This window comes from Carassius auratus, chromosome 25 (assembly GCF_003368295.1).
Source record: "Carassius auratus strain Wakin chromosome 25, ASM336829v1, whole genome shotgun sequence".
Taxonomy (NCBI): domain Eukaryota; kingdom Metazoa; phylum Chordata; class Actinopteri; order Cypriniformes; family Cyprinidae; genus Carassius; species Carassius auratus.
In genome coordinates this window covers 3,061,757-3,073,745 of record NC_039267.1, presented here as the reverse complement: position 1 = coordinate 3,073,745, position 11,989 = coordinate 3,061,757, and the positions used below count along the sequence as shown (strand labels likewise).

Sequence of the window (11,989 nt, the reverse complement as noted above, 5' to 3'; positions counted from 1 at the left end):
TTTGTCGACGGAAAAAGTAACGCAACTTTTAGTGCAATAAGATGAACGTTTCCAAACCATTTCCAGTGTCTGCTCCTTTGATTCGTCTCTACACACAACATTTAGCTATGTCACGATTAAATTAACTTTATATTTAAGTCTTATCTAATTAATTTATTCTTGATAAATCCATGCTATTCTATCCTCTCTTCATTCGCACATCACATCTGCGTACGCAGGAACCAATAAACTTTAAGAAAAATGGTACATTAGCAAGCTACAGACCCAACATTTACTAGCACATCACAGGAAGCCAGAAACGTAACAAGCGAAATATCGTGCTGGCTATGGACTCGTAATGATCAGCGTTTTCTTCTTAAGGGCACTCGAAACTACCTACAAATAATCACCATTAGCATCTTGATAAAATGGAAATCTCATGATGACAACTATGTCCTTTTTTTTTTTACAAATGTCGCACTACTAGCCTAGAAATGTAGCCTTTTTGAACTTGTACAACATGCTCACCATCTATACATCCGCCATATACATAATATACACAAATGTGAAAACAGTCAAGATCCCTTTTTAGACGACAGGCGATTGAAGATGGAAACCTCATCGGATCGCAATCTCTTGTTCTTCCTCAGCTGCTCTTTGGTATGGAGTTAAGGCTGGAGAAACTACACAGGTTTGCCTGCTGATCTCGAGTTGGTAAGAATATCTAGCCCTCACCATACCATCATCACTACCAGTTTGAAATGATGTGCTAAAAAGCCTACGAAATGGCTAGCAACCATCTGAACATGGAGAACTGCTAATTCACGACAAATGCACCAAGGTCGTTCTTTTAAGAAATTATTGAATTCAGAAGCCTTTAATGAGATGGAATAAGGCCTTAGACTCTTGAAATAAGGCAGACGAGTCTTATCTTCCCATTTTTCTGGAATGAAACAAACCAAAAGTCTAATCCTTCCCCAACAGTTTCGATTTAACAGTACAAGTATTATGGCCTTAAATACCTTTTTCCCCAAAAATGTGTAAAATCACTTTGACAAAACAAATGACGGCTGATGAAATGTACAGTAAATGCAATTCTTTAAGTCAGCACCATGTAGCACCTAAGACCTTTGCAGTTCACTGAACTGACTGATTTAAGATATGTAGATGTTATTTAACCTCTGCTGTACTTACGGTGCTTGGGAGCACTCTTTTGCAATCTTTTGGTCTCCTATTCAACTCACAAAGCCACATCATAGGATGCTTAGACAACTGTCTAGAAAGGGTGTTTCCCCAAAGTCAACAATTCGTCACTTGGAATATTGCATTTTGTTGAAATACAAGAGCAAATTGTGCATGCAGGTTCTCAATATCTACTATTGTTTTAGAGGAAGGAAATATAGAAAAGAGGGATATGCTTGTGCACCATGTGATTTATCAGTTATACTGAATGTACTTTACTACCAGCAGGAACCAGAGGAAATATCTGACCGTCCACTATAAATGACTTCTTAATGTGGAGAAATGACTGGAATGATCCATGAAATCACACAACAAGAATACAAACAAAACAACTGTAAAAAATTCAGATATAGCACATGCCTGTAGGAGATTTACCTCAGGCTGGCACTTTAAAACTGGACAGTCCAATGCGTCCAGATTTTTGCTGCACAGATACATCATTCAATAGTTTTGTACATAAGGGATACACAACACGTCGCGATACAAAAAAAACACGTGGAACAGAAACCATAAATATAAACGACGACAACATCAACAGTAAAGGAACAGGAAATAATATTATCCCAACATTTCCACAGTTGGCTGGTCTTTATTCTCCAGCCAATCGAAACCAGCAGAATTCACAGTATCGCTGCAAATCTGCTGAAACAGAGGATCGTTCTTTAGTTCTTCCAGTGTGGCGTCTTCATATTGGTCCTGCTGCTGACTGGGGTCAAACAGCAAGTTGGGGTCCAAAGTGTTCAGGTCGTTAATGCTATTTGAAAGGTCAGAAGTCAACCGGATATCACTGGAAAACTCAGAGGCGACAGCACTGAGTTCTGATGCTACTTGTCCAACAAGTTGCGAACTGGGGTTGAGGCTGTCCTCCCCCAAGAGATCCTTGACGGTAGTGTTGAAGTCTAGCTGCTCTTGCTGCTCCTGATCCACAACCTGCTGCGAAGTTTGGGGCAACAAGTGCTGCTGGCTAAGATCTGGGTCATCCCGTAACGGCTGTTGGTCCTGCAACTGCATTTGTTGGTCCTGGAGTTGCAACTGTGGTTCTTGCAGTTGCAGCTGTTGGTCTTGGAGTTGTAACTGCTGAGCTGGAAGTTGCAGCTGTTGATTCTGGAGTTGTAGCTGTTGGTTTTGCAGCTCCAATTGCGGATCTTGGAGCTGAAGCTGCTCTTCCGGCTGCTGAAGTCCAGAGCCCGATTGTGCTTGACTGTCACCACTGGAGAAGGTGACTTGCTCCTCCCCCGTGCTTATGAGGTAACCCGTCTTCTGGAAGTCAAAGGGCGAAGGGCTTGAGTCCAGAGGCAGCTGCTGGTTCTGAGAGTTGGCGCCTCCGGAGAAGCCTTGTGTTGTCTCCAGGATTTGGGTTAAGTTCATCCGTGCGGTGTAATTGGCGGGCAGGTTATTTACACCTAGCCCTCGCACTGTATCATCTCCATCTGTGTCCATCTTGCTAAGGAGCACAGTGGTGATCTTGGCACTATTGCTTTGCTGCGCCTGGTGACTGACGGGCAGCAGCTCAGACTGCATCATGATGTTCAGTGGAACTGATTGGCTCCTCTGGGCTAAGCTGCTGGCACTGACAACAGACTGGTTGTTGGACAAAATGTTCAGGACCTCAGATGTCAGGGGGCAATTAAAGGGAGAAACAACAGACCTTGGCGTGGTAACTGTTTGAGCAGTGGTGCCACTAAGGTTACGCTGGCGAACTGCCGGGCTAACGCTGCGACATCTGAAGGTTCCCCCCGCAGATGCAGATGTGCTTCCTGTCCCCTTGCTGTCCAATGGAGCTGGGACGGCAAAACTTTCTTGCTTGCTACTAAGGGTAGTTTGCTGTCCTTGTTGCACTGGGGAAACGGTTGTCAACCTTCCCAAGTTTCCGTCCTGATGCCTTGACTGACACTGGAGAGATTGACCTGGGATGGCAAAAGCGTGTGGTTTACGGAAATGGTCCTCGACCAGATCCTGGTAACTGGGCAGGATGCCAATGGTGGAGCTGGTGGATATAACAGGAGACCCTGCGGTGCTGTTGTACCTGTTGTTGATCCACTCCAGCTTGGCTTTATCTGGGTGGGTGGCCATTGGCCTTTGCATGGGTTTCACTGGACTGCTGGACACAACGCTACCATCGTGATATCCAGTTATACTAGAGTTTATAGGTGTGAACGCAAAGGGATTGCGGCATTCGATGGGACTCGGAGGAACACTGCTGCTGCAGTTTGACAGTGGAGTACTAATGGGTGTATGGCGCCCACCTAAGATGCTATCCACTGGGGTAACAGGAGCCATTCGAGAACAAGGGACTTTCTCTGGTCAAGCAATGACCCCCCTGGTAGCATCTCAGAGGTAGGAGTTGGAGTAGGTGTTGGTGTCGGTGTGGGTGTCGGAGTTGGCGTGTGGATTGGAGTTGCGCTACTATGGGAGGAATGATAGAACTGTGTACTTGTTTGATGGGGCGACAGGATTGTCCCTTGGCCAACTGTGGATTGACCTTGTAGGGATATATCAACACAACTCAGGTAGGATTGCAAGCTGCTATTCAGCTTCATCTGTTCCTCCATCTGTACAAGCTCTTCTACAATACTGTCCTGGGTCATATCATCATCATTGAAGGGGAAATAGTCCATGCTAGCTTGGGCTCTTGCAAAATCAACAATGTCCTGCTGAAGAGTGAGCTGACTGTTGGTCTCAGTTGCCTGGGCCATCAACGGTAAGGGATTAGCTGCAATCTGCTTGTGTTCTACTTGCATCTGTTGCGAGTAGTCTTGCAGGGAACTCTTCAGCTCACTTACAGCAGATACCTCCTGAGAAACATCACTGCTGATTTGTTGGTGACTTGGGATTTGCGGCATTAAAGTTGTGCTATTACCAGAAGCTGTTTCATTCGGGCTAATATTGGCAACTTCATTCTCGATTTGTGAAGAGCTCTGAGGATTAACAGTCTGAGAAGCGTCCAGGGCTCCAATGGGGGTGTCAGAAAGAGCCAAGATTTGAGTCGGAAAAGAGCTACTCGGTTTTAGTGTAACTTTGCATGGAGCACTCTCTGGTCTTGCTGAGGTGCCAGGTCTCTGTATCTTCTTAGCTGCTATTACAATACCAGGCTTGGCATTGCTGCTAACATCCAAAGGTTGCTGGGAAATGAATACTCTTTTAACTGGAATTGCATGGGTCTCCAAAACAGATGCAGAGCGTTTTCGAGGGCTTTTTGGACCGAGGCCAGCATCTTTAGAAGAAGTGCTTGCTGTTGCCACAGCACAAATGGATGACAATTCGGCGTCTACATTCTGGCTAGTAACAGTTAAATACAAAGTTCTTTCTGGTTGATCGTTGTTGTTATTGCTGCTCGGGGCAAGAGCCCCCATGATTGTATTTGAAGGGGTTGTAGAGTCACTCTTGGCCCTTGCCACTCTCTCAGGCACAGGGGACGCCTTAATAAAAAAAGAGGGTTCACTGGAAGCCCTGAATTTAGTGGCTCTTTCGTTCTTTAGTCCTGTACTTGCCCCTGATGCAGTGCTTTGTTTATCAACAGCAGTGGCTAAGTTACTGTCATTCACAGCTTCAAAAGTCACTTTTACCTCATTGGTAACAGTGGACACTGATGGGGTTAGGGTTGTGGAGGTACGTCCAGCTTTCCCAGATGACTGAAGAGACATGACAGATGCCCCATTCTGAGCTTGATGGGTTTGGCTAGAGTCTTCCAGAGAAGCTGTGCTACTGACACCCGCCGAAGCAGGTCGCAACGGGGTAGGAGTACTAATACTACTACTGCTACTGTTAGGCGCTAATGAAATTGCAGTCATCTTGACCACATTTACAGAGCTAACGTGGGGTGTGGGCATCACCGTCTTGATGGGACTGTTGGTTATGAGGAGCGTTGGGGGCGAGCGAAGGGCAATGGCGCTTGTGGCAGAAGGTTTAGGTAAAATCTGAGCATATCGGTGTCTAGCCAACCTGTCACCGACTGGGCTGGCAGGGATGTTTTGGGGTGTTTTTGGAGACTGCTTAACAGGTTGTGTCACAACCTGGAAGTTAACAGGTACAACTTTTCCCTCTGCCGCCCCAACAGGACTTGGAGAGGTCATTAGTTGCCTGCTTCTCTGGACCTGCAAACAAAAGCACAATCTAAACCACTTGTCCATTGAGAAATGTCAAATCATGCATTCCCTGCTATCAACCAAAATCTCCTTACTGTGATAGGACTTGGAACAGCAGTGACCACGATGCCTATGGTGGGTTGAGGGGACAGTAGTGCAGGACTTCCAGAGGTCAGGCTGGATCCAGGGTCCTGGTGTGCCCGCTTCTGCCCTTCTGGCCTGGGCATCAGTGGGCAAAGGAGAGGTGAGCTTCTGCTCCTGCTGTTTCTTCTGGATCTTCCGCTGCAGCTGCTGTTTGGCGTCTACAGAAGGCGAAGGGAGGGTCTTCACTTGGGGCTGGAATGAGTTGGCTTCACCAGTTGGCACAAAGGCAGAGGCAGGCGTAGGGGTTTTCATACCTGGTTTAGAAGTCAGAAACAATAAATGAACATAGTTTGAATGCCACACAAGTAAACCAGTAGCTGCTAAAACCCACATTCTCATGCATCATCTAGATTTGTATGCAAGCATTTTTTGGTTTCTTGCCTGTTGGGGTTCCAGTCATAACAGTCAGAGCTGCCATAGACTTAGTGCCAATATAATGACTGTTGAGAAGAAAGCGTGCCAGTTCCTCCACGCTGTCAAACTGGCGACTCAAAACCTTCTGAGCCCATTCGCAGACCAGACCGCAAGCTGCCGAACGCATCTCATCCTCAGCACTGGGAGACTGTCCAGTCGACTCCAACAATTCACACTAAAGAAGAGGAGGGATAAGAGGGGATCTGGTTATCAAATCTGCACATAATGTTGTTGCAATAAGGGGCATATTAAATAAACTGTTATGAATCTCTTGTTTTTGATTTGACATGAACAGGATACTCACCCCATCTCCTGATTTGTGCAACTCCAAGTTAGGGAGTGACGGCATGTGCACAAATGCTTTTTTTCTCAGCCCGCTGTAGCAGTACGTAATGCATTGTAAAGGTGCACAACAATGCATACAAAATGTTTCAAATGCAATTTTGTGTATTGCATTTTGCATTCTACATTATACAAACATATCAGATTTTTTCCATGCAAAAGGATATTTTGATTTCCCCCTCATGCCCAAACGGCGTGCCTTCATGTTCGGAAAAACGTTCTTCATGATCTTTCCAAAATCAGCTGCGCTTAAAGGATGGTAGCCCAGATTGTCGCAATAACTCCTGAAACACAGCATGAGAAACTGATGAGTACATGCGAACACAAACACCGTCCATTACCACAGCATTAAACCACTCACTTGTATTCATCGTACACCTCTTGTTTTGGCAGTGAGGTTTCCGGGTGCTCTTCCAAGTGATTTCGGATCCAGTTGAACGCATACATCTGTTGGGTTCGGCTCGATGACATGGAGTTCTGGTCACTATTGGGAAAACAGAGGGATGGGAAAAGGCTTGAAACAGGGATGGGGTAGCAGCAGAAAGCTGTGTGTACGTATGTTGGTCCTATATAATATATCATGTTACATATTACTTCAAAATTATTTTCCCTTTAATATAGTTAAAGTTGTAGTACCATATCGCAGGACTTGCAGAGCCCCTCTGATTTTCAGTTCTATTGGACATCATGTTGGGAAAGAGGGTTGACATGATGGACAGATAAGGGGAAACAAATGATAAAATACAGGAAGCTTGGTATTGCAATGTCATAATTTACACAAAATATATTTTAATGGTGAAATGATTAGCTTGAATGAATCATGAATTAATTTGAAGCTGACAACAAATGCAAAATTAAACATTACAAAAAATATATATACTTGCATATGCTTTGATCTTGTTTCATAAATGCATTTCATATATGCATGTTTCACTGAACGTAAACATGAATCAATCATAATTATCAGACTTATGAGTGTATTTGATATTGCAAAGCACATGAATCACAAATGGTCCATGAGGTGTTGAAATCATAAAAGGAGAGGAGGGGGATATGGAAAGGAAAAGGTAGATAAAAAAATCATATGTACCTTTTGTCATTGCCACTACTGGGACCAGAAGGCAACTTAAGGTAGAGGTAGAGCTTTTCAATATCTGTAAACTTCTCAACATCTTGCTGTGTGAATGAACAATGCAAGGATTATAAGACAAGGACATTTCACACAAGTTTATTATTTTTTTTATAAAATCACAGCAGGTTAAACGTCACATGCAAGTATTACATGTAATACAGTGTTAAAATCTGTGTTCAAATTCTATGAATAACCTACATGTATATTTCCCCCAAAGATTCAGTCACACCATGTTTTTTAGAACAAATGTTTTTTTCCAATAAAAGTTTATTTTGAGGGGTGAAAAAAAATATTTTGCTTGTTTTTAGCAAGTTGGCAACTTGTTTAAATGATTAGATTTATAAAAATTCAACATGTTACAATGTTGTTTTATTAATCAGATATGGTCACACTAATTTCAGGGCAAGATTGACATTATTTTGTACTTTAAAAAACAAAAACCTAGCATGTGCAACATTCATTTATTATAGTAATTGTTCTTTTTTTATTTGTATGCCAAATTTGCAGTTTTAAAGTTTAAAAAATATTATTTTATTTAAAAAAAATGTAATGACACATCAAGCATTTTAGGAAACAAGAGTTCTCCTAAGTGCTGCAAGATAATTATATTTTAATCATGATCTTAATTTTCCTTTTTGATTATTTAAGCATCATCTGTGATACTTGCTATAAACCCATGGACTGTTTTGTTTGTGAAAAACTGAAAAACCTTAATTAATGGATATAAATTTCACTGCTTAGGTTTAAAGTTTTTATAACGTAGAGAGATAAAATAAACTTCACACTTTCTTAATTTGTGCAATCATGTGAATAAAAAGCAAAATAATTTTTGGTCATTAGTTTTAACCTTGATCATTCAGCCTTAGTTTTTCCCCAATAGAAGTTTATATATTTGTTTTTGATGGAAATGACAAAAAAATGTATTCGTATCATGCACAATATCACACAATATCACACAACTAAATTCTATTAAAGGCCTTGATTTTTGGCCCCTGCAAGCCTCCATGGCCCATGACATCACTGTCTTCTCCTGCATCCATTTCCGCAAGGTTGTGTATTGTACGGGGAGAGCCAGAGCTCCTCAAGTCGGCCAGGCACACGGTACACAGCATGTCTCTTCATATGACCAGCAGCAAACCTGCAATCCTGCCCTGCTCTTAGCCAGTTGCCATGTAAACCCTGACAGTAAACATGCATGTCAATGCTGACACACTGGCAACACGTCGTTTCAGCACGGGCGTTTAATTGGCTGGTGAGAATGAATTCCTCTCACCTCGTCCTATTCTATTCGCCTCTTTGTTGCTAGGGGAAACCAGCGCTCATGAATGGGTGAGACTTGACAGCCAATGAGAGTAAATAAAAAATAAAAGACAATTCACTGTTATTTCCTAAATGTACCAGGTAGCCGTCACAAATCCTTCCATCCAAAGCAAACAGCCCTATTCTTATTCTGTGTTACTAAACACCTTCAGTAATGACTGTAAGCATCATTCTAATGCAATATGATGTATGGAATAGATATCTTGCGTCTGATTGGCTGTACAGCAGCAACAGGTGTTACTGGCCAATCACTGAACAACAAATCACAAAATGCTCTTTTTGACTGTGGTTATATTGTATATTGTACATTCTATTCTACCACACAATACGGTATTTTGTTCCACATTTATAATGCAACTCTAAACTTGGATGAGTTGTGTTTAAAGGTTGATTGTGTGTTGCTTTTACAAACAGCTAGTTGTACGAATTAACTGGTGAAAGAGTTATTTTGATTATGATTTAGCTACTAAGTGAACATTGGTGTTATTTATCATATTGCCATACCAGGCATTTTATAAAAGTAATATGCTGCTCTGCGTCATGTGTCCCAAACAAACACTCTTTAACCATGGTATAAAAAAAAGAAAAGAAAATCCAATCTATACAATTCCATTCCATTTCAATCTATATAACTGCATTCAATTTCCATTCCAGTCTATTCTCCTTCATTGTATTCTATTTAACTCTATTCAAATCCATTCCATTCTATACAATCCCACTCAATTCTACTCCAATCATTATATTCTATTCCAATCTAGACAATTTCATTCCTTTACAGTTTATTTAATCCATTCTATTTCAATCCATTTAATTCCATTCTTATACAACTGCATTCCATTTCATTCTAATCTACTAAATTTCAATCTATTCAATTCAACTCCATTCCATTCTGTTATATTCAGTCTATTCAAATCCATTCAATTCCACTCCAGCTAATTCCAATCATGTAATTTCCATTCCATTCTGGAATTCCATTCTATTACATATTCTATTACATACATATAAACATCACAACTCAGATGTCTCTATAAGGATCCACTTACATCTGATAACAAACAACCACAAACTTATTTTCCTACAATAACTGTTTTTTATTAAATTTTAAACACTAAATAGACACAAAAACTACTATAACCTAGTACTTTACTAAACACTTGTACTTCTAAATATATATTTGTAATAACTGTGTTGGTCCATTAATATTCAATAAAAATAAAAAAAATTATATATATATATATATTTATAAACTGCATTTTTAAGAATATAAGCATTCATTCAGTCATGGTTTGAAATGTTTTGAAATTCATAAGCAGAAGTGTGACATCATATCCTGTTACACCAATGATTGGCTTAAGTATCTGCAATCATTCTTTTTGTCTTAAATCTAGTGTGACTGCAGCTTAAGGCTCTTGCACATGGAAGGTAAATGATTGCTGGGACCCTGCTGCCACCACAAGTGCTCCTATTTTCATCTTCCTGGTCACGGCCTCCGTGGATACAACTTTTTGTTACTGGGAGTCATGGCACACATTTATATATGTCTGCTTTACATGATCCCACAAAAGCTATAACTGGCTATAAAAGCTATAATCAGTTTAAACTTGTGCAAAACAGCTGCAAACGAATGACTCCTTCATTTAAAGCCTTACAAGAAGCTAAATACATGTATTTGCTGAACTGTTTTGAGTATTAACTCTTGAACAATCTTACAAAAAATACTGTGGTGTTACTGCCATTGTACGGTTTATGCTAATAACACCGTACTTGAATATAAACTGTGGTACTGAATGATTACAATACACAAATACTATGACATGTATGTGATCATTCAAGGTAATTCACAGAATTACCACGGTACAGGTAAGCTAGGTGATATAGCAAATATTTATGAATATTACAAATATACAAGTTAATAAGGTAAACCTGCTGAGTTCAATTGATTTCTGTAAATCAGTTTAGCTGTTCTTGTGGCTTAAGTAATTAAACAAAACGTAGCAAAAATGTTAAACACACAAATAAAAGTATTCTACATAATGGCATTTATAAAATTACTACATATTGTTACACTAGTGCTTTTTTGTTGTTTTTTCTTTAAATATTAACCCTTTCAACTTTTAATGCAAAAATAATGTCATACATAAAACACACAAATAAAAGTATTCTACATAATGGCATTTATAAAATTACTACATATTGTTACACTAGTGCTTTTTTGTTGTTTTTTCTTTAAATATTAACCCTTTCAACTTTTAATGCAAAAATAATGTCATACATATTAAATATAGTCAAGAGAGTATTTTTAGTTGAATCATCCAGTATGTCCAAAAGTACATTTAAAAATATATTTAAAAAGTTATTAATGTTAAGATGTTAAAAAAAATTAATAGTTTGTTGAAAACATGTTGTACTTTAAAATGTTAAAAACATGTTAGTACTTAAAATTGTAAAAAAAAAAAGCTAGTATTTCAAAGTCATAAAAAAACTTTAATACTTTGTCATTACTTCTAAATGTCGAAACCATGTCAGTACTTTTACATTTTAAATGTCGAAACCATGTCAGTACTTTTACATTATGTCGAAAACATGTCAGTACTTTTACATTTTAAATGTCGAAACCATGTCAGTACTTTTACATTATGTCGAAAACATGTCAGTACTTTTACATTTTAAATGTCGAAACCATGTCAGTACTTTTACATTATGTCGAAACCATGTCAGTACTTTTACATTTTAAATGTCGAAACCATGTCAGTACTTTTACATTATGTCGAAACCATGTCAGTACTTTTACATTATGTCGAAACCATGTCAGTACTTTTACATTTTAAATGTCGAAACCATGTCAGTACTTTTACATTTTAAATGTGAAAACATGTCAGTACTTTTACATTTTAAATGTCGAAAACATGTCAGTACTTTTACATTTTAAATGTCGAAACCATGTCAGTACTTTTACATTATGTCGAAAACATGTCAGTACTTTTACATTTTAAATGTCGAAACCATGTCAGTACTTTTACATTATGTCGAAACCATGTCAGTACTTTTACATTTTAAATGTCGAAACCATGTCAGTACTTTTACATTATGTCGAAACCATGTCAGTACTTTTACATTATGTCGAAACCATGTCAGTACTTTTACATTTTAAATGTCGAAACCATGTCAGTACTTTTACATTTTAAATGTGAAAACATGTCAGTACTTTTACATTTTAAATGTCGAAAACATGTCAGTACTTTGTTGAAAACATGTTAATATTAAAGAATTTGCATTAAGATGCACCACAAAAAACGATCTCACAAAGATGTAAATAAAACAGATTAGTGGA

The 11,989-nt window shown here is 39.3% G+C and overlaps 1 protein-coding gene across 1 annotated transcript; it reads right to left on the bottom strand.

Moving 5' to 3' along the window:
- Positions 1–436: 436 nt before the first annotated feature.
- rfx7b (regulatory factor X7b) lies at positions 437–7,376 on the bottom strand. Its single transcript, XM_026202054.1, is given in 10 exon segments — positions 437–3,513; positions 3,516–5,315; positions 5,402–5,491; positions 5,493–5,704; positions 5,832–6,039; positions 6,169–6,253; positions 6,374–6,490; positions 6,568–6,690; positions 6,843–6,881; positions 7,297–7,376. Coding segments are annotated over 8 exon segments (4,356 nt in total). The 5' UTR covers positions 6,678–6,690; positions 6,843–6,881; positions 7,297–7,376; the 3' UTR covers positions 437–1,779.
- Positions 7,377–11,989: the final 4,613 nt, after the last annotated feature.